This window comes from Pteronotus mesoamericanus, unplaced genomic scaffold (genome assembly GCF_021234165.1).
Source record: "Pteronotus mesoamericanus isolate MK-2021 breed Mesoamerican mustached bat unplaced genomic scaffold, CSHL_Meso_final contig_221, whole genome shotgun sequence".
NCBI lineage: Eukaryota > Metazoa > Chordata > Mammalia > Chiroptera > Mormoopidae > Pteronotus > Pteronotus mesoamericanus.
The window spans coordinates 19,463,417-19,489,450 of record NW_026555092.1 but is presented as its reverse complement, the minus strand read 5'-3'; the positions used below and the strand labels follow the sequence as shown (position 1 = coordinate 19,489,450).

Genomic DNA, 26,034 nt, shown 5'->3' with positions numbered 1-26,034 from the left:
GTTTTAATAGAGCTGACCCACAATGCTCTCTACTCCCAGGGAACTCAGGAAGTAATACTAAGGGAGGGCTGTTTTTAGTTGTATATTTAAGCTTCTTGCTATGGTGGAAGTCAGCAGGAACCTTAGTTTTTGAAAATGGGGAAATTGAGACATTGATTAATTCAGCAGAGACGTGTTTAGTACTTTCTCTGTTCCTGATACAAATAAGGGATTTGCATACCTATGACCAAACTGATACCAGTGAACAGGGTGAGGGCAGGATCCTATCAGCTTCCTGGCTCCAAGTGATTCCTTCCCTTTTGCATCCTCATGACACTCAAAATATGATCACATTGTCCTGGCTGGTGTGATTCAGTGGACTGAGTGCTGACCTGTGAACTAAAGGGTCACTGGTTCGATACCCACTCAGGGCACATGTCTGGGTTGTTGGCCAGGTCCCCTGTTGGGGGCATGCAAGAGGCAACCACACATTGATGTTTCTCTCCCTCTCTTTCTCCCTCCCTTCCCTTCTCTCTAAAAATAAATAAATAAAATTAAAAAAAAATATGATCACCAAATGTGTAGCCAGCACCCTGAGACCATTCACGCATTTATTCCACATTTGTTGAGCACCAACTGCTTGCAGGCCAAGTGCTGGACACTGGAGACGCAGAGGTAAATATGTGCGGCCCTGCCTTCAAGGAATGGTTAGTTCAATGCAATTGTTCTCAATCTGTTTTCAATGCTTTGAGGTACTTACTACCACCATAACCTTTACCTATTAAGATCAGGGTCCTTCTAGGGGACAGAAAAATAAATAATGAATAACACAATAGAATGATGATGTGTTAAGTGCTCTCATTGATAGAAATAAGCACAGAGTATAGTGGAAATGTTATAGTGGAATGAGTGGCCAGAGGGGAAATAAACGCAGGACCCTCACCATTACAATTTAAAAAAGAACTGAATACAGGAGGCTAAAAGCAAAACTCACACATTGACCCAGTAACCCTGAACCTGGTCTGATAAAGTTGCCAGGCATCCTGAATAACAAGTGAAACTATGATACTGTGGGAGAGGGAGACCCCTTGAAAGTCTGTGTATATCATCTCCACTAGCTGGGAAAAAGAAAATCTTGAGACTGTATATTCATCCCAAGGCCTGGAGAGGAGAAGGGGAGGGGGTCCACAGTGCTCAAAAGAAAAAACCCATAGAACAACTTTGGTTAACCGCCTGCCTCCGATCACGTATACAAGATGGACAAATAAACTCCAAAGCAAGATAAAGATTTGGGCTAACAGACCTGCACCCATACCTATGTTTGGGTAGTCACCTCTCCCTGGGGAGGCACCACCCTTACCCAAAGGGTCAGCACCACATTTACCCACCAATCAAAATGTAATTTCTTTCCTCTCATCCCTCAACTATGTAAATCCTCAGAACAAAAGTCTCTCTCTTTCCTCTTGGCTTCTCTGCTTTTTGCCACACAGGGGTCAGGGGTTGGTGGGGAGAGGAGGGAGCCTGGCCACCCAGCCTCTGGCCAAAGTAGGGGTCTGTGGCTTTTTTGGCTACCCAGCCTCTGGCTGCCTGGCCTCTGGCCATCTGGGTGCTGGCCACCCAGCCTCTGGCTACCCTACTTTTGCCATTCCACGTTTGCCACCTCTGTTATAGCCACCCTTGTTTTGCTTTCCTATTAGAACTTAGCATTAATAAACTTTGCTTGCATGCTAGTGGCTCACTGGCCTGTAATTCTTTACTGCATCAGTGAGAAGAACTGGGTTTCTGAAAGTTTCTGCTGTAACAGAAATATAGAGGAAGGAGTACTGAAAACCAGATTAGGAATGGGGAGGTTGTCGGTGAGACAGTATAGTAAGAAGCTAGGAAAATTCCCTTGCAAGTGGAATAGGTAAATTATTTTTGTTTCAGGTAATAGCTAATAAGCTTAGTAATCAATGCATCAAATCAACTCTGTTGTTTCAGGATCTGAAGGTATGACCCACCTTGACTTCAGGAGACCATAAGCAGTTCTACTTTTGTGCCTCAGGAGGAAGGCAAGCAATCAAGATGGTATCTGAGCCATTGTGCTCCAGGTTGAGAAGCCCACCGCCCAGGACACAGATGAAAGAATGCTGCAGCTTTTCTCTGATTAACTTTTCCCCTAAATTCCAAACCCCTTACCTACACTTTTCTTCTCCTTATAAAAAGGGTTGATTTAAAATGGAATTTAAGCCCTGGCTGGTGGCTCAGTGGACTGTCAACCTGCAAAAGAAAGGGTTGCTTGGTTCAATTCCCAGTCAGGGTACATGCGTGGGTTGAGGGCCAGGCCCCTAGTGGGAGGGGGGGGCATGTGAGAGGCAACTACACATTGATGTTTCTCTCCCTCTCTCCTTTTCCTCCCCTCTGTCTAAAAATAAATAAATAAAATCTTAAAAAAAAAATAAAATGGAATTTAAGACGGTCTTTTAGGGTATATATGTATCTGCTGTTTTCTCAGATCATGGGACATCTGAATAAAGCACCCATAAATTCAATCCCTGTCTCTTCTTACTGGTTTTGGTAATGGCAAGCAACACGAACACTGACTTTTCTGGCTTCAAGTGGAGACCTTGACCCTGAAAGGGCACACCTGGAGAACTGATGAATATTCTTCTGAAACCATCCCCTGAGACCTCCCCTAAAATCCCTGCCTGTAAGAGATAAAAGCCTCAAAACCAAGGACTCAGGGAGTGCAATCCCTCTCTGGGAAACAGTCAGTGTAATTCCTTTCCCTTCTTCTTTCCCCACAGACAGGGGTTTCCTAAACTCTAAGGCAATGAACAGCTGGCCACTTGTCTCAGGCTTATCCCATGAATCCGTCCGTAATGTCCCCATTTTCTCTGACTTCCCATTGGGCTATGGCAGCTTAGCCTAGGCTCTCCTGTTGTTTTTCCTTGCTAAGCTCTTCCTTGTTTCACTGTTCCCAGCTTTAATAAATGGATCTTTCCCCTGGCTGGCGTGGCTCAGTGGATTGAGTGCCAGACTGCAAACCACAGTCACAGGTGCGATTCCCAGTCAGGGCACGAGCCTGGGTTGCAGGCCAGGTCCCCAGCAGGGGGAAGGTGAGAGGCAACCACACATTGATGTTTCTCTCCTTGTCCTTCTCCCTCACTTCCCCTCTGTCTAAAAATAAATAAATAAAATCTTTAAAAAAAATGAAAAATTATATAAATGGATTCTCATAGTCACTTGGACTTGTGAAATCTTTCCTACATGAAATTCAGAACCCACACATTAAAGTCGGCCTTAGGTAGACTCGCTCCAGAATGGTAACAACTAAGCCCAGATTTTATTTATTTATTTTCAGAGAGAGGGGAAAGGCAGGGGAAAGAGAGGGAGAGAAGCATCCATGTCCAAGAGAAACATCCAGTGGTTGCCTCTCTCACACCCCTACCTGGAGAACTGGCCTGCAACCCAGGCACGTACCCTGACTGGGAATCTAATCAGCAATTTTTCGCTTTGCAGAATGACACTTAATCAACTAAGCCATGCTGGTCAGAGCCCGAATGTAATTTTATAAATTGAATTCTTGTAAATTTAAGGATTCAAGTGTTCTCTGAGAACTATTAATGTAATACTTTCTTTTCGTGATAATTTTTAAAATTAACATAAACATATTCTGAATCATCTGGTGTCCTCATAACTGAGTGCTGCCTTGTGATTTTGATTTCCATGATTGCACTGGTTGTTATGAATACATGAAAGCATTTACCTTTAGTGGTTTATAAGTTTAACTTTAATGGTTTACAGGTTTAACTCTAGTGGTTTATAAGTATATGGCAGGCTGCAGTTAGCAAGTCCTAATGTTAAAATAATCACTGTTCTGGGACTTCTGCTTTATACTTACATTGAATTGCCTTATCTGTTGTATGTAGTTGCTGTCTACCATAGCAAATCAGTACAGTGATATAACTACTGCTTTGTTAAGTGAAATCCAGATGATGTCAAAGAGCACTGTGTGAACAAAGTTTTCATGCTAGCTTGAACAGAAAAATGGTAGGAAAATCGAGTCACCATCAACAAGGCATAGGCAGTAAAGATACGCAGAATCGGGAAGAAGATGCACTTCAGCATTAGGACGGTATTCATGTTCATGGAGGATATTGCTTACAGGAAACTCATCTTGTATATTTCATCTTACAATAATAGTTCATCAGCAGCAAGAGTAGTAGTAATTACCAAAGAAAACATTTTCACAAAACAGTGATTTAAATTATTTTCAACAATACATCTGGAGAAACCTATTAAAATATTAAATAGTCTAAATGAAAAAAAATTAAATAAAATTAAAGTTAATAAATCAAACCAACATTGGGGGGCCCTCAAAAATATTTTTCCTTTCACATGGGACCTCATGTTACTCTCAAGTTTGAGAATACTACTTTAAGGTAATAGATGGGGAGAGCTAAAACTTCTAAAGAGCTGGACTGGGAATCAGTGCCTTGCTCAGCAAATAAGAGTCACATTTATTTGAATTGGACAGGGAGAAAATTTAAGGAACGCACTTCTAAGAAACAGGGCAAAATATTGAATATGATTCATGCAAGCATTTTCTTAGTAACTTCTCTGACCCCAAGCAATACTTCTTAACAAAGCCCCACATAAAACTCTCAGCAACGAGCAAGTTAGTAATAGATTTTTTAAAAAGTTTTATTTATTTATTTTTAGAGAGATGGGGAGGAAGAAAGTAGGGGAGAGAAACATCAATGTGTGGTTGCCTCTTGCATGCCCTCTACTGGGAACCTGGCCCACAACTGAGGCATGTGCCCTGGCTGGGAATTGAACCAGTGACCCTTTGGTTTGCAGGCTGGAACTCAATCCATTGAGCCATGCCAGGCAGAGCAGATTTTTTTTTTTTTAATTTAATGAATTTTAGGGAAAACTTAGTAAAATTTTCAGGTGGCAGCTTGTATATCTACTAATTGATTTATTGACTCATTCCTTTTTTACTTCTATTTTTTGTTACTCTTTCCTAGGTGCAATAAACTTAAAAGCTGATGATGGTGACTAAAGGAAATTATTCTTGGTAGAAACTGTCCATCTTTATGAGTGGCTCTTTACCCAGAAAATGCTGTTCTTTTTGAGTTGCCTTTAATTGCTTTTATCTGCCTTCCTACCTTCATAGAAATTCTCTGAGGTTTTGGCTTTAGCTTACCTCTTTCCACTCTCTCAGTAATTTCATTTTTCCCCAGTTTCAAGTATCCATGATATTGTGAATGATGTCAAAAATATAATTCATTAATATATTTAACAAATTTTTTTTGTATCTATTACATACAAGGAAACATGCTCCTAAGTATTAGATTTATAGCATAGTGAACAGGGCAGGCATCCCATAGGCTTACCCTCATGTTTACACATTTCCAACTTCTTCCTGGCCACCCTTCCCTGGAATCTCAAATTCCACAGGCCCCAAAGTGCGCTCTTAATCATCTCCTCCAAAATCTGTTTCACTGCATTTCTGTGAATTCCATCCAATTTAGTCACTCTTCAAAAACACCTCAATAGATAGTGTCTCATTTATGTTTGCATGTCTGGTACTTAGCAGAGTGTAGGCCTCCTATAAACAGCGGAACAGTAAGTATGTAATTAAACTACTGTGCTGTTGATTCTAATTCTGTATCTCCAATAATGATCCCTGAACACCTTCACTTGGATGTCTTGGCAGTATTTCAATGTTGTTTGCTTCAAACCAAACTGATTACGTTCTTCTTAAGAGAGGAGTGAGGTGCCCTGGCCAGTCAGCGCAGGTGGTTAGAGAGAGCATTGCCTTGATACACTACGTTTGTGGTTCCACCTCTAGTGAGGGCACACACAAAAATCAACCAATGAATGCATAAATAATTGGAACAAGAAATTGATGTTTCTCTCTCTCAAAAATAAATAAATAAGTAAATAAATAAAATTAGTTTAAAAAACAAAAGAAGAGTCAGTAATAGTGAACTCCAGAGTTACACAATCTGATCTTACCACTGTAAGGCACTGCGGTATGCCATGGGGCACCATTAACATTATAGTCTCTGTAATATCACATTAGCATATTGGTAGCATCTAGCCAGCGCCCCAACCTGGGAACAGCCCCACAACCCAGGAATGTGCCCTAACTGGGAATTGAATCAGCAACCTTTCACTTTGCGGAACAATGCTCCGCACCTGTCAGGGTGTTTGTCATTATTTTTAATCTCCAACCTGCTTTTTCTCCAGTGTTTCCTGTCACTGGTTAATAACATCACTGTATGTCATCAAAAATAAGAAACCAAGATATTGGACAGCATCCTCTTTCTTCTCACTCTAAGTCCAATTAATCCTAAGGTCTAGAGAAACATTATTTCTTTCCTTTTTCCCATCCTGCTGCCAATGTCATATTACAGTCCTGAGAATTCTCTTGTCTGGGTCTTTGCAGTAGCCTCTCAATTGATTTCTTTAGGTTCTGGAACTATGAAGATAATAAAACAGGTAAAATTCTTCCCAAATTACTGCTGAACAAGTCAGAACAAAACAATGGCATATTTGAAAAAATGGAGATAGAGGCATATACTAAGTCCTGTAGAAGGATAAAGATAAAAGGAAAAAACCCCTCTGCCGCCTTTCTGAAATCGTTACTGTTCTCTCTCTCTTTTAAAGATTTTGTTTATTTATTTTCAGAGAAAGAGAGGAAGAGAAACATCAGTGCGTGGTTGCCTCTCACATACCCACAGTTGGGGACCTGGCCTGTAACCCAGGCATGTGCCCCAACTGGAAATCAAACCTGCGTCCCTTTGGTTTGCAGGCTGGCGATCAACCTACTGAGCCATACCAGCCAGGGCTGAAATTGTTACTGTTCTCTAAAAAAAGAGACTCCACAATCATTTAATTGGACAACAAATATTCAACAGATTTCTTCTCTTTTCAGAACTCTGTCCTGCTATTTCATTTTTTATATTCCCATGGGGATAGGCGGTGTCATCTTCCTGGGGCAGGATATCTCTTTCGATTTTTAAATGAGACGAATAAGCTCAAGTGCCCAGCCCAGGGCCTGGCACATGGAAGATGCAATAAATGGTCATTTTCTTTTGGCTGAAGTAGGCCAGTGTGTTGTTGGTTTAATTTGCATGTACCATTTATCATCCACTAATAAGCTCTGAAATCTATGTCTCCTGTGCCTCCTCAAGAAGAAAATGAATAATGGCCAAAAAACTGTTCAGCCCCAGGCAGGAAAAAAAAAAAACAAAACAAAAATCACTGCTTTTGCAAAGTAGGATGATCAATACCAAAAAGCTTGAGGTGCTTAGCCAGCATGACACAGCACTTCCCCATTTCCTATCTTGCTATAAGGTCCAAAGGAGTTGGTAGGATTGTGGGGGTTGGGGGCCGAAAGAGGGACAGGATACTTTATTAAATGCTCCTATTTTAGTATCAGGTGCTCTGTTGTCACCTGCGGGGCACAGAGATGGGTCAGCCTTTACCCTCCAGAAAAACCAGTCTAGCAAGGAGAGGCAGATAGGTAAACAAGGAAAATAGATTATTTTATTTTTTTGAATACAAAGGAAGAATGATCAATACTGGGGCCGAGTAAAACTCAGAGTAGCTTCAGAGGAATTCTGGAGATGAGCCAGGGTCCGGAACAGCTTCAGAGTAAGTAGTGCTTCAGTTGAGGTTTTTAAAAAAGATTTTATTTACTTTTAGAGAGATAGGAAGAGAGGGACGAAATGAGAGGGACACATGGATGTGAGAAACACCCATCCGTTCCCCGAGCCGGCGGACCGAACCGCAACCTAGGCGTGTGCCTCAACCGGGAATCCCACCGTGAATCGACCTTTTGGTTTGCGGGAGGTCGCCCAACCAACTGAGCCACACAGAGCCTGGGCTTCACCCAGTTTTTCAAACCACAAAACACAGAAGCGACAGTCAGATTTTAGAGTCCCTCCAGACGCAGTGAAAGGCATGGGTGGGGGATGGAAAGCGGCAATGCTGTAATTGGAACAATGAAGGAGGCTGTCTAAGCAAGCATTGAGGGGTACTGAAGATTAGCACTAAGGCAGAGGATGTGAAGACCCACCGAGAGGCGGGCGCACTATTTGGTAAGATAGTTCGCAGAGCTTGGTGTGGTTAAATGTGGTCTTCGGCGGGCAGTAGGGAGACGCCTACCCTGATTTGGGTTTTGAGGGGGAGGCGCGCACCATCGCCCAGTTCCTGAAGAGATCCTGGCTAACAGAAGCATTAGGGTTGGGAGTCTTTAGCAAGAGTGTGCCTCATCCTCCGACCCCAACCATTGGCTGCGGGTTGGGAGGATGGGTACTTTGGACACTCCAGCCCGCCCCCAGGAAGGGAATGGAAAGCGCTGAGTCATTCCGGCTGGGTGCGTAGGATCCGGGCGGCGCTCCGGCCATATCCCCCTCCTCTTTCCTCCTGCGCTCCCACCCTCACTGACTCTCGCGAGAGCCCTACAGGCTATAAAGATAGTGCCGCGAACTTGCGCGCGCTTCGTGAGTCTTCTTCCTGGAGTGCAGGCCTTGGTATTTGCGTCTCCCACCCGGTGAGTGTGTGGGCAGCGCGGCCTCGGCGAGCGAAGCTCTCCACATTCTGCTGGTCGCCTATTACTCCTTCCCCGGGCGCGCCAGCCTCTACTGGGGGCTTTGTGATTGGGGAGGTGGTCTGGCGTGGCTTGCCGTCCGAGACTGGTCAGGTGGTTCGCGCACCCTCACGCGGACCCCCCCACTTGTGGGTCCAGGTATCTGGATGAACCCTGAGGCTAAAGTCGGCTGGAGTCTCCTCTCCTCCCGGCAACCTGGAGAGAAGGCGCTGATTGGCTTGGAAGAGCAGGCTAGTGGTAGTGGCTTCCTTCGATTAGTTTCCTGCCGGGCAGCTCGAGAAGGTTCTAGAATGGACTGACCTGAGGTCACCCGTCGGTCATGTGTAGGGGTAAAGGCTGTATCCAGTCTTGCGCCGTTATCTTGGGCTGTGAAGCTTCGGCTATTAAGATTCCCTTCCCTTGCCCTTATTTTTTCATCTGCGGAGTGGGGTTTGTGGTGGTCTCAAATACCCTCGTTAAAGTCAAGATCCATTGACTTAGGACTTCCGAAGTGCTGTGGTGAATGTGGTGGTGGGAGTGGCAGGACCTTAAGTGGGGTTTTGGGGCGTGGTTTTCGTCAGGGAGGTTCTTGCTCAGACCTCCTGACGAGGCCTAATGGGCTGGAAGTCCAGCAGGCTTTTCTCCCAAGGGGGTAGGGCTTTAGTGCACGTAGGGGTCTCCTGAAAGAGCCTGTTTGGAGGAGGCCATTTATGTTAGGGTCACACCCTATATTCGGTCGACGAGTGTCAAGGTCCCTTAACTGGTGTTTTTTTGTTGTTAAAGATGTTAAGTGTAGAAAGCTTGAGATGATTAATGTTCACTCACAACGTTTCTTTCGGTTGTGGTAGTATGAACTAAAAACTTTGGTGTTTAAAAACTAGCCTTCTCGGGCTTTCAGACCGATGCTTACTGCGTCTGAATCTTAACCTCCTTGGTGTTGACCTGGGTGAATCCAGTGAAACATTGCTTTTTAGAAATGATTCCTGTACTTACTGTCCCAGGATCTTGATCCTGAGGATAGAGACCCATTTTTGAAAGGACTTGTAGAGCTTAAACACAAGACAACTAAAGTTTTGAAGTTGAGCCGATGCCAGAATCCTGGTCCGGCCTCTTAAAAAGTTGGATTGGCTTTAGTGTGTGTGTGTTCTTGGCAAATCTACCTGGAGAATCAAGTGTGCTTCCCGCAGTATAAAGATAGAGGTGCAGTCCAGGGAAAGGACAACATTACTAGCTTTTGGGAGTCAGGCACTCTGACATTGTGCATTTGGGTTCAGGTTTGAGTGTCCCCTCTCTGCTTCTGCATAATGAAAATATAGAGGAAACTGCCATTGCACAAATGATAGTTTAGGAAAGGTAATAGAAGTTACTTCAATTTATAAAGGAATTGCTATTTTTTCCAAGATTTTATTTATTTCCAAAGAGAGGGGAAGGGAGAGAAACATGGATCTATTGCCTCTTGCATGCCCCCAGCTGGGGACCTGGACAGCAACCTGGGCGTGTGTCCTGAACTGGGAAGCCAGCTAGCGACCCTTTGGTTCACAGACCAGCACTGAATCCACTGAACCACACAAGGGCAGAAATTGCTATTTTTATTTTGTATTTATTTTTAGAGAGAAGGGAAAGGAGGGAGGAAGAGAGGGAGAAACATAAGTGTGAGAGGGACATGTGGATCCCTTGCCTGTCTTACATGCCTTGACCTGGGACAGAACACGCAATCCAGGTAATTGAACTAGCAACCTTCCATTTTGTGGAACTAGGCCCAACCAGCTGAGCCTTACAGGTCAGGCTATAAAGAAATTGCTGTTTTTAAATGAAAACAAAGGGTGATATTCAGAGATGTGTGATACCTGGTTTTGTTTCAGAAGTTAGAAAGCTAAGCTTATGCTTCTTACTATTCTAATATAAAAGTTAATGTATTTTTTCAGGACCACCAGACAAATCCTTGCTGTAGTACATCTAAGTCTAAGCAGGTGAAGGGTGCTGGTTATCTAGAGAAAGAAGACTTGTTTCAAATTCATTTCCTCTTTTTTTTTTTTTTTTTTTTTTACAGCTGATAGCAAGATGTCTTCAGGAAGTGCTAGAATTGGGCACCAGGCCCCCAACTTCAGAGCTACAGCTGTTATGCCAGATGGCCAGTTCAAAGATATCAGCCTATCTGACTACAGAGGTAAGAGGAATTAGATTAGGTTCATTGAAATACAATTATTTTGCTGTTTAGGGATAGGTTGTTCAGTTTTTTTATCTTTGTATGTTTGGTTGTAAAATGATTTTTGTCTCCTTGGTCAAGGTGTTTTGGGTGGTAACACTGTTGCCTTCATGTTGAAGCCAAGTAGTGATTATCAACAGTTACTAGGGTAGTTATCCTAGGTCTGGTCCACACTATTTGGAGAAAGCACATGTCTCATTATACCTGACCATAATAGCTCAGTTATCTTCTCAGTACTCAATTGTATTATTGGAGATAGACTCATTATCTGTCTCATTATCTCATTGTAAGAGGTTTTCAATAATTTAAAGTCTCAGAGCTTGTGTTTGGAGCTGTGACATTGCTTGTTCAGTTTATGAAATATGTGTCATAGCTACTGTGTTATTAAGAGTGTTTAGGCACATTCCTTTGACTGTTTTGCCCCCAGAGGAGAGTTGATGTTGCCATTGGAACAGTTCTTTCTGTTAAAGCTTCATGCAGACACTTGGCAAATTCTAATAAGGCTCTCCTTTACCTCGCAGTTGGGAGCAGCTGGGTCTTCTGGGACAACTGAGATTAGATTCTTTAGAATGCAAACCTGAAACTCTGGTGACATGTATACCTTTTTTAGTGATGTGTAGTAATCAGTTCTTAGAGTCAGGTTTTGGGTAGAACATATGACTACATTTCCTAACACATTACACTTGTTGGTTAGAATGAGAGCAGGTTAGTGGGGCCCTGTGGGGGGAAGCTTCTCTTGGCAAACAAGGTAAGTAGGATCATGGGGAGTTGACCCTGACCCAAAAGTAAAGGCAGGATGTTTAGGAAGAGCTGCTTTCTGTCCCCCCCCCCCCTTTTTTTAAAGATTTTGTTTATTTTTAGAAAGAGGGGAAGGGAGAGAGGGATAGAAAGAAACATCTGTGTGTGAAGGGAAAAACATGGATCAGTTGCCTCTTGCACGTCCCCAAATGTGGACCTGGCTTGTAACATAGGCACATGCCCTGACTAGGAATCAAACCAGTGATCTTTCGCTTCGTGGGAAGATGTCCAATGAACTGAGCCATGTCATCTAGGGCTCTCTGCCCTCTTTGAAGCTGCTTGTTAGGCAGTGCCCTGGAGAGGTGGTTTGGAGGAATTTCTACTGATTGTGATTTTCAAAGTGAGTGTCAAAGGAGCAACTTTTCTGACTCTCAAACATTGCTGTTTCTTGGAAGTGAGTATTTTAACTGTTCTAATAGCTCAGCACATGAGGTATGAGAAGATCTACTCAATTGGTCATCTGAGTGACTTCAGTAAAATTCCAACTGGAAATCCTATTTCCTGCCAGGATTATTGGAATGTTTGCCATATAAAAATTTTCTATCAGCCTTGTTAGGGACATGTTTGTGGTGATTCAGGTGATCACTTAAACCTTATCCATTCAGTGACTGTGGTTCATTGTGAAAGAAGTGCAAAGGCTCTGACTTCCTCTTGTTGGCCTCTTACTGCCTTGCAGCAGAGAATCCAGCATTTCAGTTTTTCTTAGGCACTGATTGTAAGTACTGGCATTGGGCTATCCAGTAGATAACTGCATTACTGCTTTTGCTTTTCTTCAATGGACAACTGGGTGTCTGTGCTAATTTTGACTACCCAGAGAAAATCAAAATTCGACTGAATAGCATTTGTTCTGTTGTTTGCAGCTAATATGGAGACAGAAAAATAAAGCATATACTGGAAGGAACTTTTTTTCATGCAAGGCCTCCTGCTGCAAGAGAGCCTTGGGGCATTTGAGAACTTACTCCCTGGCATGTGTCATCAGTTTGGCTGAAATACACTATAAAAATTAAAAAAAAAAAAAATTCTGAAAATAGCTGCTAGATGGCTAGGAGACATTTGTATTTGAGTATCTTGGTATCTAGCGATTGTGTCTGGCATCAACTTAAAAAGGCCTCCTGCCATGACTGGTATAGCTTAGTGGGTTGGGTGTCGTCATGCAAACCAAAAGGTCGTAGGTTTTATTGCCTGTCAGGGCATGTGCCTGGCTTGCAGTCCAGGTCCTCGGTTGGGGATGTGTGAGAGGGATGTTTGTCTTGCACATCAGTGTTTCTCTCCCTCTCCTTTTCCCTTCCTTCTCCTCCAAAAATAAATAAATAAAATCTTTAAAAAAAAGGAGACCTTTTCTATGGGAAAATGTCTTTAGTTTTCTATTCTCTATAACGCAAGGATATCTGTTTCAAAGGCTAATTTGCAGCTTTTTTTTTCCCCTAGGAAAATATGTGGTGTTCTTCTTTTACCCTCTTGACTTTACCTTTGTGTGCCCCACGGAGATCATTGCTTTCAGTGATAGGGTGGAAGAATTTAAGAACCTCAACTGCCAAGTGATTGGTGCTTCTGTGGATTCCCACTTCTGTCACCTGGCATGGTAAATCTAATCTGTTGGTCCATTTTGCATATGGACTTTTTAACTAACCGGGAACTGGGACTTGAGGCTTTGGCAATAACCTTTTACTAGTATTGGTTTCTGTCTTCTGGAAGGAGTATAAAGGCTCTGGCCTCATCTTGTTGCTTTCTTATTACCTGGCAGAGGAGAAGCAGCTTGGGTTGAATCTGAATATACCAGAGTTTGAAGTTTATTGGGAAGATCAGGAATGTTGGAAAGGGGGAGTTATATAGGTACAGTTAATATATTTGCTACACCAGAGTCCGAATGATTCTGTGTGCCTTTGCTGTAGGATCAACACACCCCGGAAACAAGGAGGACTGGGATCCATGAACATTCCCTTGGTATCAGACTCCAAGCGCACCATTGCTCAGGACTACGGGGTCTTAAAGGCTGATGAAGGCATCTCATTCAGGTATGTACCTGCGGGAAAGGGGGCTCACATTAATCAGGACAGATAGGGTGGCTGAGGGCCTTCTTGGAGAAAGAGCCCTAATCTGTACAGATTCCTTTCTCATTTTATTTTTTTACTAGTTTTATTGAGAAATAATTAACATATATCACTGTGTTAAGTTTAAGGTGTCCAGCATGATGGTCTGTCTCATTTAATTCTTTATGCACAGGCATCCTCACTAAGGGCAAGACCTGTGCAAGTCTGGGAGACTAGCCCATTCCATGGCTTCTCTATTCTGACAAGCCAGTTTTTAAACCTTTGCTGCCTCTTCCTCAGACCTTGAATCTTTTCTTTGCAGAGGCCTCTTTATCATTGATGACAAAGGTATCCTTCGTCAGATCACCGTAAACGACCTTCCTGTTGGCCGTTCTGTGGATGAGACTCTGAGACTGGTTCAGGCTTTCCAGTTCACTGACAAACATGGGGAAGGTAATTCAGTTTTCCCAGCGACAAGACAGCAGAATGGTGGTAAAGTGGGAAAGGTTTATGGACAAACAAGAAGGAGGGTGATTGTGTCTCTTCAAGAAATTGAAGTCTCTGGATTATAGTGGGTTGTGGGGATGGGGTAATGAAATAGCTTGGGGAAGAGAACATAAAAGCTTTTTATTCCAACTGTATATTCCCAGCTTCTGCCCTGCTCATTTAGAATTACTGCTCTACATTTAAGTTATTAAAGAAGTGTAGGAAGATCGCATAGGTGTCTAAGGGTCAAACGAAAGTTTGAGAACCACATCCAGAGTTAAAATGTGCCATTCTTGACAAGTGTTTATTGGGAGAAGAGTTAATCTCTGTAGGCCATATTTGTTTTATTGGGGTTTTAAAGAATAAAAGTCATATATGACTAGTTTTGAAATTTAGAAAATAAAGTAGGAGTAAGACAACTTATCTAAGGACAAGAGGCAGATACAGCTATAACACATTTTTTTTTAAAGATTTTATTTATCTTTAGAAAGAGGAGAAGGGAGAGAGAAAGAGAGGGAGAGAAGCATCAATGTGTGGTTGCCTCTCATGTGCCCACTACTGGGGATCTGGCCCCCAACCCAGGCATGTGCCCTACCTGGGAATCAAACCTGCAACCTTTTGGCTTGCACTGAACCTGCAGCATTTTGGCTTGCAGGCCAGCTCTCAATCCACTGAACCACACCAGCCGGGGCTATTTTTTTAAAACATATATGAGGAGAGGTTAGGGAGAGGGTTTCAGATGAAATATTAAGGTTCTTCATTTAGAAGTTTCAGGATCAAAGATAATGTGTTTGTAGGTCTGACTTTGTAAAATCTAAACATGACTGAACAGATTTCACTTAAGGTTTTTATTTTTTAAAGATTTGTTTACTTACGTATCTTTAGAGAGAGGGGAACGGAGGGAGAAAGAGAGGAAGAGAAACAGCAGTGTGTGAGAGATACATCAACAGCTGCCTCTAACATACCCCAACTGGGGACCTGGCCTGAGACCCATGCATGCGCCCTACTTGGGAATCAAACCTGCAGCCTTTGGTCACAGGCCAGTGCTCAATCCACTGAGTGAGCCACACCAGCCAGGACTCAACTTAAGGTTTTCAGTCTAGTATTTATTCTAGCATTGTAGGCTCTTTTCTCACTGCTCCAGCACTAGTATTTCTCTACATAATTTTTTTTTTAAATGTATTTTAGAGAGAAACACCAACTGGTTGTTATACTTATTTTTGTATTCATTGGTTGATTTTTGTGTGTACCCTGACTGAGGATCAAACCTGCAACCTTGGCATATGGGGACAATGCTCTAACCAACTGAGCTACCTGGCCAGGGCCTCTTCTTAAATATTCTGATTATTGATAACTACTTGATCCCAGTTTTTGAATTTGTAAGGCTGTAGCTTTTTTACCCCCCTCCCCACTCCTCTGTTCAGTTGTTGGTATGAGACAACATTATCCCAACTAGGAGTTAATTTAGTTTTAAGGACTTAGTTCCTGAGGCTGCAGGCGCTGGGTATGATGGGGAAGAGGATCTTGACTCCGCCCCCCCCTCCGCCCCCAACCTAATGTAATTGAGAACAAGGTAATTGTGATAAAGTGCTACTGAATCAGATTAAGTGCACAGGTGGACTTGGACAAATTTCTTACCTTATTATATTTTCTCTAGAAGTTAAGTACTTCAAACTGGTTTTCTAAGGCCCATTCAGTGCTTGATACTGTGATTTAAAGAAGATGAATGTTGTTAGTCTGTTTCAGATAACCACACTGTTATCTGAATCTGTTTGGGAGACCCAAAAATGAAGTTTGGCCAGAGTGAAAGACCAGTCAATAGGGATCAGTGAACACTGATACCAGAAAGCACCATTTGCAAAAGCTTGTGTCAGGGTAGATTGAGGGAGCAGAAGGCTGCTGGGACTGCCCCCTGGTGGGGGATGAGCACAAAGACAGGAGGAGTGGCACAACTGGCCTTTTTTTTTTTTAAAGGAGTGTTCTTTATTTTTAGAGCTCTGAGTTTAACAAGTATACCTTATTAATTACATTATTCTGCTTTTCTATACCTTTGTGTATTTTTGATCCATTTGATGGTCTGACAGAAATGATTTAAAGCTCATACCTTGTGTATTTCTCCTATAGCTCTTATTTGGTGAGTTTTTTTCCATAATTATTTGGTATATTGATATTTGTATCTATTACATCTTTTTATGAATTGTTATTCCCTTTAGAATTGAAAAGGGCCTGAATTAGCTGTATTTAAAACTTCCTTTTTTGGCCTAAATTCTACCTTGTATGGTATTAAGATACCTCTTTTTTTTCTTTTTCTTTCTTCTTCTTCTTCTTTTTTTTTTAAATAAACTGGCCTTTTATTGGACTTTCTGAAAGGACCTTGCATATAGGCTAGACTATTGAACCCCAGCTTTCATGACTGAAGCTTGCTTCTTCAGGCTCTGTTGGTCTCTGTTGCTTCCCATCCCACTAGAATAGACATAGCTTTCTGTGTGCAGCCTTTTATGGCTTATGATAGTTACCATTTGAGCACCTATGAATACAAAGCACTCTATATGAGGTATGATACATTTGTTTATTTGACAAGTAACCCTACCTTCTATTTTTTCATACTTAAAAAAAATTTAGTTATTTTAGAGGAAGGGAGACAGAGGCATTGATTTGTTGTTCCACTTATTTATGGTTGATTTTTACATGTTCCCTGATCGGGGATTGAACCTGCAACGTTGGCATATCAGGATGATGCTCTAACCAACTGAGCTACCTGGCCAAGACCCTGTGGGGTTGGTTTTCTTTTTTCCCTTTTTATTTTATTTTATTTTTTATTTTTTGGAGATATAATTGACATAACATTAGTTTCAGGTGTAGTACATAATAATTCATATTTGTATAACCTACATTCCTGTTTTCAAGGACCAGTAAAACCAATACATAAACACAGTGCTTATTCATAGTATAATGTTGAAATCAAAATTCACAGCTCTTTTTTTAAGGTAATTAAAATACTGAAAAAGTCATGTATAGGGCCTTCTATGTTGGAGAAGTTCTCTCATACTGAGATTATCATGACTAGTGTCATTTTCTTGGAGAGTCATAGTACTTAAGCTGCGCTTTAAAGCTGGTTTATGTGGTACTCAAGCAGTTCAGTTGGACTCCATAATACTATTTTATCTTTACCTGAGAACATTTTTTTCATTGCTTCTAGAGGGAGAGAGAAAAATCAGTTTGTTGCCTTCTTATATGTGCCCCAACTGGGAATTGAACCTGTAACCTGGGTGTGTGCCCTGACTGGGAATCAAACCTGTGACCCTTTGGTCCATGGGATGATGCTCCAACCAACTGAGCCACACCAGCCAGGGCTGGACTCCAAAATAATTTTGAAAAACCAAACCAATATTGGGATTTGAGTAAAGCATCCAAGTATAGATCTTTCTGTGTAATTACTGGTATGGTCTTAAGTGCCATGAGATTTTGGTGTCAAGGAGACTAATTAGGCTGCTGTAAAAGCTTTGTATTTTTTTTGTGGACAGAAGAAACTTTTGGCTTCCTGTTAGCACCTACTGCTAAGCTTTTGCCTGTCTGTGGCCTGGTCTTTGCTTTTATGCTGCTCTTTGTTCTATGCAGCTTGTTCATACTTAGGATGTGTTTTAACCCTTTGGTGCCACAAAGACAGTAACTATTTAACAATCAAATGGGGATTTCAGGAAGGTAATGGCAGCTGTGCCTGCCATTTCACACTTGTTCCATCCATACCTTGTTGCCATTTTGCTGGTTGCAGTTTTGACATTTGAGACTATTCATTGGACTGAAAGGGTCTTCCCTTCTCTCACTTGAGCAAGTGAGGTTTTTTGTTTTTAATCCTTACCGAAGGAAATACTTATTGATTTTGGAGAGAGGGGAAAGGAGGGAGAAAGAAAAGGAGAGAAACATTGACTGGTCACCTGCTGCATGTGGCCAGACTGGGGACTGAACCCACAACCTAGACATGTGCCCTAATTGGAAATAGAACCTGTGACCCGTCAGTTCATGGGAAGATGCTCCAACTGAGCTGCTCTCCAGGGTTGGGCAAATGAGTCTTTCTGCTCTGTTGTTGGTGACTACATGTCTCCTGAAGACAAATCGTTTAAAAAAAGGGGGGGTGGAAAATCAGCAGTGGTCGCCCCCTTGCCTCACTTCCCTCAGATTAGCCAAAGTAGCATTGCTAGCTCAGGATTGTAAGATTGTAGGAAAAAGTTGAAGGCTATGCTTTTTGCATGTGTGTGAAAGATTCAAGCTCGGACCTTTTCCTTACCAAGGGGTGGAAGGCAGGCTGAGTTGAATGCATGCAGGGTGCATGCAGGGCCTTCTGATTTGAACACTGAGGAGGAAGAAATAGCTAGTGTTACGAGTTTAAAACAGTCCTGGCTTAGTCATTTATTCAGCTTCGTTTTTTTCTTGGGTATAGGGGCAAGTCATTTGAGTTTTTCAATCAATTTTTATTGTGGTTTTATATATGTATATAACATAATTTGCCATTTTAAGTATGTGATTCAGTTGTATTAATTATATTCACATTGTTGTGCATCCATCAACTGCTATTTCTTGACCTTTTTCATCATCCCAAACAGGCTGAAACCATTAAGCAAAAACTCCCCATGCCCCTCTCCCTCCAGCCCTTGGCCATTTCTACCTTGTGGCTGTGAATTTGCCTATTCTAAATATTTCATGTAAGTGAAGTCGTACAATGTCCATTTGTGTGTGGTTTCTTAACACATTGTTTTCAAGGTTCATCCATGTTTTAGCATGTGTAGCATGTATCAGACCTTGCATACCACATTTTGTATATCCATCTGTTGATGGATACAGGGTTTTTGCCTTTTGGCTATTGTGACTAATGCTGTGAGAATACCAGGGAATAGGTGTCTTGAGTCCTTGTTTCCAATTAGAGTAAATACATAGGTGTGGAATTGCTGGATCTTGTTTAAGCTTCTTGAGGAACTGCCAGTGTTTTCCATAGCAGCTGCACCATTTTACATTCCCACCAACAATACCAAGGGGTCTCTATATCTTTAGTAACACTTATTTATGATTTTTTTTTTTAAGATTTTATTTATTTTTAGAGAGAGGGGAAGGAAGGAAGAAGGAGGGAGAGAAACATCAATGTGTGGTTGCCTCTCACATGCCCTCTACTGGGAGGCCTGGCCCCCAACCCAGGCATGTGCCCTGACTGGGAATTGAACTGGTGACCCTTTACTTCGCAGTCCAGCACTCAATGCACTAAGCCACTAGCGAGGGCTACCAACACTTATGTAAAAGAAAATTTTTTTATACTATAACCATCCTAGAGGGTGTGGTAGCTGATTGTGGTTTTGATTTGCATTTGGCAATGTTAAACATATTTCAGTGTGCTTATGAGTATTTGTGTGTATCTTTGGAGAAATGTCTGTTATTTTTCTGTAAATTGGGTCTACTGTCATTCTTTTGCATGTGGAAATCCAGCTGTCCCAGCACCATTTTTTGAAGCGCATGTAAGCTTATTTTTAAAAATAATGTATTGGAAGCATACATAAAATTGCAGAGGATATGAATATGCATTTACCTATTATTAGCTGTTAACAAATCTTGCCTTTATATGCTTTAGACAGATAATTTTTAGAACAAAGGACACAATTGAAGCTGTTGCTGAATTTTTTAAAATTAAATTTCAGCCGTGGCCGGTTGGCTCATTTGGTTGGAGCATCATCCCACACACCAAAGGTTGTAGGTTCGATCTCTAGTCAGGGCACATGTGGGAGGCGGCTGTTTGATGTTTCTCTATCTCCTTTCCTCTCTAAAAACAAAACAAAAAACGTATCCTTGGGTGAGTTAAAAAAATTAAATTTCAGTTATCAAATGAATAAATTAGGTATAACAGTAACAGGGTTATGGTGAAAATGAAGGTGCATGTTTGTTGTTTGCCTTGAATTATAAGGCTGAATAATCTAGAATAATAGGTTAAGTTTCCTGGCACTTGAGTGATTCAGACTGTTGAGGGCTCAGATTTGGTTTTGAGGGATCCATTTGTCCATGGGAGGAGGGAGGAGGGTGGAACTCACCACTGAGCAAGTTATTAATTAATGGTAACTTTCTCCTACAGTGTGCCCAGCTGGCTGGAAACCTGGCAGTGATACCATCAAGCCTGATGTCCAGAAGAGCAAAGAATATTTTTCTAAGCAGAAGTGAGCACTGGGCAGTTACAGGGTCATGGCAGCAGTCAACAGCCATGTGAACAAAACATCTCTTTTACTATTTTCATGTTTAAAACATAATATCTTAGATTTAGGCCAGATGTGGTACGGGACAGGACAGGCCTTTCGTGCAGGGTTTGGGGAGGCTGGCATTTCTTTTTCTGGAGGAAATGGCCTGAACTAATGGAGCGGGCCAACTGATGTATACAGTAGTGGGGCATCACCTTTTATCTTTTGTAGTTTCTATTAAACTTGAACTGAGACCTTGTTGTTTCTTTATTTTAGAGGGCATTAGCCTTTGACTTACTGTTTATTTTCCTTCTTTAGCGGTGAATGAGAAATGAGAGCTACCTCAGAATAAGGAAATTAGAGGGAAAATGCAAATAGGGAATGGAACTAACAGGATATTAATATTGTTTCACTATATTTGGGAAGAAGAGCAAGACCTGCAGTGGTATTGGCCATTGCACTTCCGTTTATTTCTATAGGCTGCATTGTAGGTTATAGCTCCAGTGACATTTCTTGGGCATTTACCCTTCACACTATTAAGAGGGCTACATGAGAACCTGAAGCTTGGCTGCTTCTGATAAAAGCCTGCTATTGGTTCTGTAAAAGGTCAGAATTTGAGGCTCTGTACTTTTGGAACTGAAATGGGGAGACGACCAGCACAAGGTTGAACACTTCTCACTTTTCCTGGGTTCTAGCCTTGATTTGAGGGTAGCCCTTTTTTGACCCTCATTCATAATTATTGTTCTGAGGGAGGTAGAGGTGGGGTTGGGACTACTGGGTCCTTGTGGCTAGGTCAGATTCAGAACCAAGGATACTGCAGTGTATCATGGTGATCTTCCAGACACTTATCTTTATCAGCTACCCCAGCCTACCTATCCCTTCAGTATTCAGACAGCAAGACCTGTTAACAGCAGCACAGGATTCCCAGGGCCTTCAACAACAACTGAAACATCATAGGGCCAGTCATTGTTTCAGAAATGTGTTACAGCCCTGGCTGGCTTGGCTTGGTTGGATTGTCCTGGAATTGAAAGGTGGTGGGTACAATTCCAGATCAGGGCACATGCCAGGGTTGTGGGCTCAGTCCCCAGTTGGGGCAAGTGCATGAGGCAGCAGGTCAATGTTTCTCTTTCCCCGTTCTTTCACGTGAATAAAATAAGCCCTAAAAAAATGTGTTCAGTCCCTGCAACAATACAATGAGACTTTTTTTAAGATTTTATTTTTAGAAGGGAAGGGAGGGAGAAAGAAACATTGGTTGCCTTTTGCAAGCCGCCCACTGGGGGCCCAGCCCACAACCCAGGCATGTGCCCTGACTGGGAATCAAATGGACCACCTTTTGATTTGCAGGCTGGCACTCAATCCAATGAGCCACACCAGCCAGGATGAGACATTTACTTACACCATTACTTCCAGGATTATTGCCCCTTAAGCTCTGCATCAAGTAGCATGTTGGAGCACTGTAGAGCATATATTCCAAAGGAGGTGGGAATTCTGGACTTGCCTCCCCACCACCCCATTGAGATAATTAGTTGCTCTGATCTTTAATTTCTTGTTCTGATAAAATGTCTGTGAGCCTTATCTTCATTGAAGAGCTCTACTATAATTCTTTTATCAAAAGTAATCATCTTTTACCTAAGTAAAATCTTTGCCTTGCCAACGCTAAATGAGCCCTAGCAAGTACTATTAGTGAAAATAGGGATCCCACAGGGGAGGGAGCTCATCAAGGACCAGGAGATGTAGATGGTGAGGCCCTGGGACTCAGCCACCCCCGGGTTCTGCTGGGATTCTGAGATTTGTTGGGTAGGAGTGTGTTCAACAGAAGCTCCGGGGATGATGAGCTAGGTTTCTCTGAAGGTTGGGCCAAGCCCAACAATGCCAAGCGTTGGGCAGGTGGTGTGGAAAAGTAGGTCTTTTGCTCTTCAGAGTAGCGCTCCTGAGGTGTCACAGCATCCCGGTAAGCCCAGTCACGCCAATGAAAATTGAAGCCTTCGAGCAGGGCAATGCGGTCAGCCCTTGCTGGTACACAGTCGAGGGGTTTAGTGGGTGGCAGATCTGGCACCTCTACGCCTGGCAGCAGCACTACTCCTCGAATGGCAAACCAGCCCCCAAATCGGGGATGTATGCACACACCTGATATATGCTGGGGAGAGGGTAAAGAAAAGGTCATGGGTGTCACCTTGGCACCAAGTTCAGCTACCACCAGTGCAACTAGGCTTACTCGTTTCTCACTCAGCGGACAGTGGCTCCACATGCGAGCCTTGTTACTCTTGTAGCTGGGCAATCTTTTCATGAACTCACTCTGGCCACAAGGGTTTCTGAAGCTAAGCCTCAACTTCAAAGTCTTAGCACTGATCTAATCACTGCTTTGCCCCTTCCATTCTGTAACATGGTTTTACAGACTAGGTTCTCTGACCTGATGTGTCCCCGCCCATGTGGCACTCCAGAAAGCACGAGGCTGGACCTCTGATTGTGTCTACAAACTCCCTTTTCCCATGGGATGTGGAGGAATGTGAGACCTGGTATCTTGATGGGCCTTTACCATTTGCTCAAATCTCTTACTCATACTTGACCTCTGACCTGGGTCCCCCAGGGGTCAGCCTCTACATCCTGTCGTTGGTAGTAGTAAGCAGCCCCTGCCACATGGGCTGCCGTCTGGGCCAGAATCTTGGGGCGCCGGTTGGGGTGTACTTCATAGTCAGCGATGACTTCCATCTGCAGCTCTGGGAGGCTCTGGGATGGAGGACAAGGTGGAGGCTCCTTTTAGCATGAGAAGAATCATGACCTGTCCTAGAGAGCCCTAATTTGTGCTAACAAGGTCCAGCTCTCACAAGTCATGTTTGAAGGGAGAACAACCTTAAATTTGGGGTGAGGGGCTCTAGTGTGAAGAAAAGGATGTTCTGTCCAGGAGGCCATGTTTGAAGGTCTTGCTCAGAAACCACCATAACGAGTGACTTGGCTCTTGGAGTCCGTGTGTGTGTGTGTGTGTGTGTGAGAGAGAGAGAGAGAGAGAGACTTGGTTCTTGGAGTCTGTGTGTGTGTGTGTGTGTGTGTGTGTATAAACATGTATATGTGAGTGAGTGGTGGGGAAATACTATTTCGTCCTCAAAAGGCCCCAGAGACAACATAGAAGCTTCCAGTTTTAGGGTAAATATTGGTGAGAGATTTCTGGGGGATGCTGGGCTTATTTCTATTTCACTTGTAGGTCAAGGGAAGTCTGGCCTAAGGTTCGTATAGTTACCCATCAGGGTAGGGTGAGTAAGAGTGATTTCAGACCAGGGGTTGCTGCTAGAGGAAGATGGCCGAAGTTGGACTGATTGGGCAGAACAGGGAGAGATGGTAATGTCAAGGATGGCTTTAGGATATCATCCTAAAAGTCTAGATCCTGCATTGACCTTGGGAGTGCAAAGCAGTTGCAGGTTTGGAAGCTGAAGGATATGAGTGTTGCTCACCTCTCTCACACGGCCCAGGTGGTAGGCCACACACTGGTCCACAGGGTCAGTCAGTGGTTGGAGGTGGCAGCTCTGCAGGAAGGGCTTGAAGGCCTGGTCAAACATGGCAGGTGTGCTGAGTACCAGGAAGGCCAGGGTAGGTCCTGGCAGGGGTAAGTGGAAGGCTGGAGGTAGAAGTGCATTGTACCATGCCACCTGGAACAGAGAATTCATACCTTAACCTGGCATTCAAGGCTTCATATATTTTGCCCCAGCCTCTATCTCATTCACTGAATCATTGAATTTCTAATGCCCTGGTCGGTGTGGTTCAGTGGACTGAGCGCCAGCCTGCGAACCAAAGGGTCACCAGTTCAATTCCCAGTCAGGGCACATGCCTGATTGCGGGCCAGGTCCCCAGGAGGAGGGCACCTGAGCAGCAACCACACGTTGATGTTTCTCTCCCTCTCTTTATCCCTCCCTCCCCCTCTCTAAAAATAAATAAAATCTTAAAAAAATTTCTACTGATGATCTATGATGTGTTTATGGGGGATTTGTCTGAACTGGACAAGAAGGTTAGAATAGGCAGAGAATTCATTCAAAAAGAACAAAAAGAAATTGTACTGTGACTGGTGCAATGAACGGGCCAGGCGAAGGTCCTCTGAAATCAGAAAAGGCTTCTTGGAAGCTGAGTTTTTAAGGCTGGGAGGAAAGCTGACAGGTTGATATGGGGAGAGAGAATCTGTTGTATATTCTACATGGAGGTGACAACATAAAGAGGCAAAAAGTACAGGGCATATTTGGAGAAAAGCAAATTGTCTAGTTGAATAGAAGTGAAGGGTCTGTAGACGGGGGCAGAGTGAGAAAAGATTGGAGATCAGTAGAGTGACTGGCTTTGGACACCAACTTAAGGAATATGGGTCTAATTTGGTAATTAATGCAGGGCCATTGAAGATTTAAGGAGCAAATTGACTTGATCAATTTTTAGAAAGATTAATCTGGCTGCAGTATGGAGGATGGACTGGAGGCAAAAAGACAGCAAGGAGGCTACTGCAGTAAATCCAAATGAGAAATGGCCTGGAACAGAGCACAGATGTGTTGGATGGAAGGAAATGGGTTTGGGAAATTCAGGAGACAGATTCCTAAAGGTCCTTGTGGCTGACTGGATGTGGGGTGAGAGAAGCAGGAGACTAGAATGACTGGCAGGGCTTCAGTACAATAGCTCCAACTACCCAAGTCCACCTGATCCACCAGATTGCATCCTTACTATCCCCGATACGTGCTACCCACCACCTCCACGCCTTTACTCAAGTTGTTCCAGATATTTGGGATGTGCATAACTCTCTTTCCTTCCAATCTATGTTTCCATATAAAGCTCAGCTCCATTTTTTTCCTGGAAAGTCCTCTCTCTCAAACTAGACCCAATTTACTCATCCCCCTCTATATCCTCCCCCATCACTGCTGTGGGCCACTCAGTGGAAGGAGTGAGGGTAGTCTGTCTCTTAAACATCAAGCAAAGGGCTCAAGCTACACAGCTCAGAACAGGGGGCACTGGACATGGAGGAAATGGACTTATGTAAACAAGGGAAAGTTGTGGAGCCAGGCTTCTGCGTAATTCGGGTGTAGAGTTTCTATACCCAGCCCAGTGCTGGTGACTGGCAACATCATGAATTATCCTTCTGCTCGTGGATGGAACAAACCAGCCAGTTTTTTGCTCCTAGTGTTCAACACCAGGAATGTCCTTCCCTTCTCAAATGACCTAAATCCTAGCCATGCAAACGTTCCAGGCCTTGCTCTCTCCTGACTTCTTCAGGAAACTTCCAAAGTGACTCTGCCTCGAGGGTGACTTTCTTTACATAAATTACGTAAGTGACAGAGCCACAAGGTCACTGGACCATATGGTGTTTCCCATTCATCAGTCCGGCATTGTATGGGGGTAAAAGGACAAATATGCGACTGCTCCTACCTGCCAAGCTCCTTTTGACACTGTCCTCGTAGGTCAGATGGACATGGGACCCGAGGAACTCGGGAAGGATCAGAAGGCTTCCCGGCCTCATGCCAATATCACCGCGGCCAATTGTACACCTTACCCTAACATCGTAGGAGAGAGAAACCAACCTGGAAGGGGTAAACCTCGAAGCCAAAAGGGCACAACGTGTCCTCAATTTTCTTCTTCAGTTCTGTGACTTGCGACTCCATGCTGCATGCTACACGCCGAGTTTACTGGGGAATGGAGTCTCAAGTGTACGCTGAGCCGTTAATTTTCAGGGTAGCTTGGACTCCATTTCCCAAGAACTCATGCGACGCGCAGCGAGAC

At 43.2% G+C, this 26,034-nt stretch overlaps 2 protein-coding genes across 3 annotated transcripts; one reads left to right on the top strand and one right to left on the bottom strand.

Moving 5' to 3' along the window:
• Window positions 1-8,390: 8,390 nt before the first annotated feature.
• PRDX1 (peroxiredoxin 1) lies at window positions 8,391-20,549 on the top strand. 2 transcript variants are annotated; one of them, XM_054572134.1, is made up of 6 exons: window positions 8,391-8,530; window positions 10,617-10,733; window positions 12,999-13,152; window positions 13,463-13,585; window positions 13,923-14,053; window positions 20,196-20,549. In XM_054572134.1, the coding sequence occupies exons 2-6, from the start codon at window positions 10,628-10,630 to the stop codon at window positions 20,279-20,281; spliced, it is 600 nt and encodes a 199-aa protein (XP_054428109.1). In that variant the 5' UTR covers window positions 8,391-8,530; window positions 10,617-10,627; the 3' UTR covers window positions 20,282-20,549. The 2 variants fall into 2 exon arrangements, with proteins under 2 accessions (XP_054428109.1, XP_054428110.1); XM_054572135.1 differs by lacking the exon at window positions 8,391-8,530 and adding an exon at window positions 10,268-10,286.
• On the bottom strand, window positions 20,336-25,991 carry MMACHC (metabolism of cobalamin associated C). The gene is made up of 4 exons (XM_054572133.1): window positions 25,836-25,991; window positions 23,742-23,936; window positions 22,870-23,022; window positions 20,336-22,432 (listed from the first exon to the last, which is right to left on the bottom strand). Exons 1-4 carry the CDS (start codon window positions 25,914-25,916, stop codon window positions 22,013-22,015), a joined length of 849 nt encoding a protein of 282 aa, XP_054428108.1. The 5' UTR covers window positions 25,917-25,991; the 3' UTR covers window positions 20,336-22,012.
• Window positions 25,992-26,034: the final 43 nt, after the last annotated feature.

What these genes read in the sequence shown, in the direction of transcription:
- PRDX1 (XM_054572134.1), top strand. Translation starts at nt 10,628, where the DNA reads ATGTCTTCAGGAAGTGCTAGAATTGGGCACCAGGCCCCCAACTTCAGA. An exon ending in CACTTCTGTCACCTGGCATG is followed by an intron (nt 13,153 to 13,462) that starts GTAAATCTAATC and finishes CCTTTGCTGTAG; the next exon opens with GATCAACACACCCCGGAAAC. An exon ending in GATGAAGGCATCTCATTCAG is followed by an intron (nt 13,586 to 13,922) that starts GTATGTACCTGC and finishes TTTTCTTTGCAG; the next exon opens with AGGCCTCTTTATCATTGATG.
- MMACHC (XM_054572133.1), bottom strand. Translation starts at nt 25,916, where the DNA reads ATGGAGTCGCAAGTCACAGAACTGAAGAAGAAAATTGAGGACACGTTG. An exon ending in TCGAGGTTTACCCCTTCCAG is followed by an intron (nt 23,937 to 25,835) that starts GTTGGTTTCTCT and finishes TCTCTGTTCCAG; the next exon opens with GTGGCATGGTACAATGCACT. An exon ending in CTGACCCCTGGGGGACCCAG is followed by an intron (nt 22,433 to 22,869) that starts GTCAGAGGTCAA and finishes CCCTCTCCCCAG; the next exon opens with CATATATCAGGTGTGTGCAT.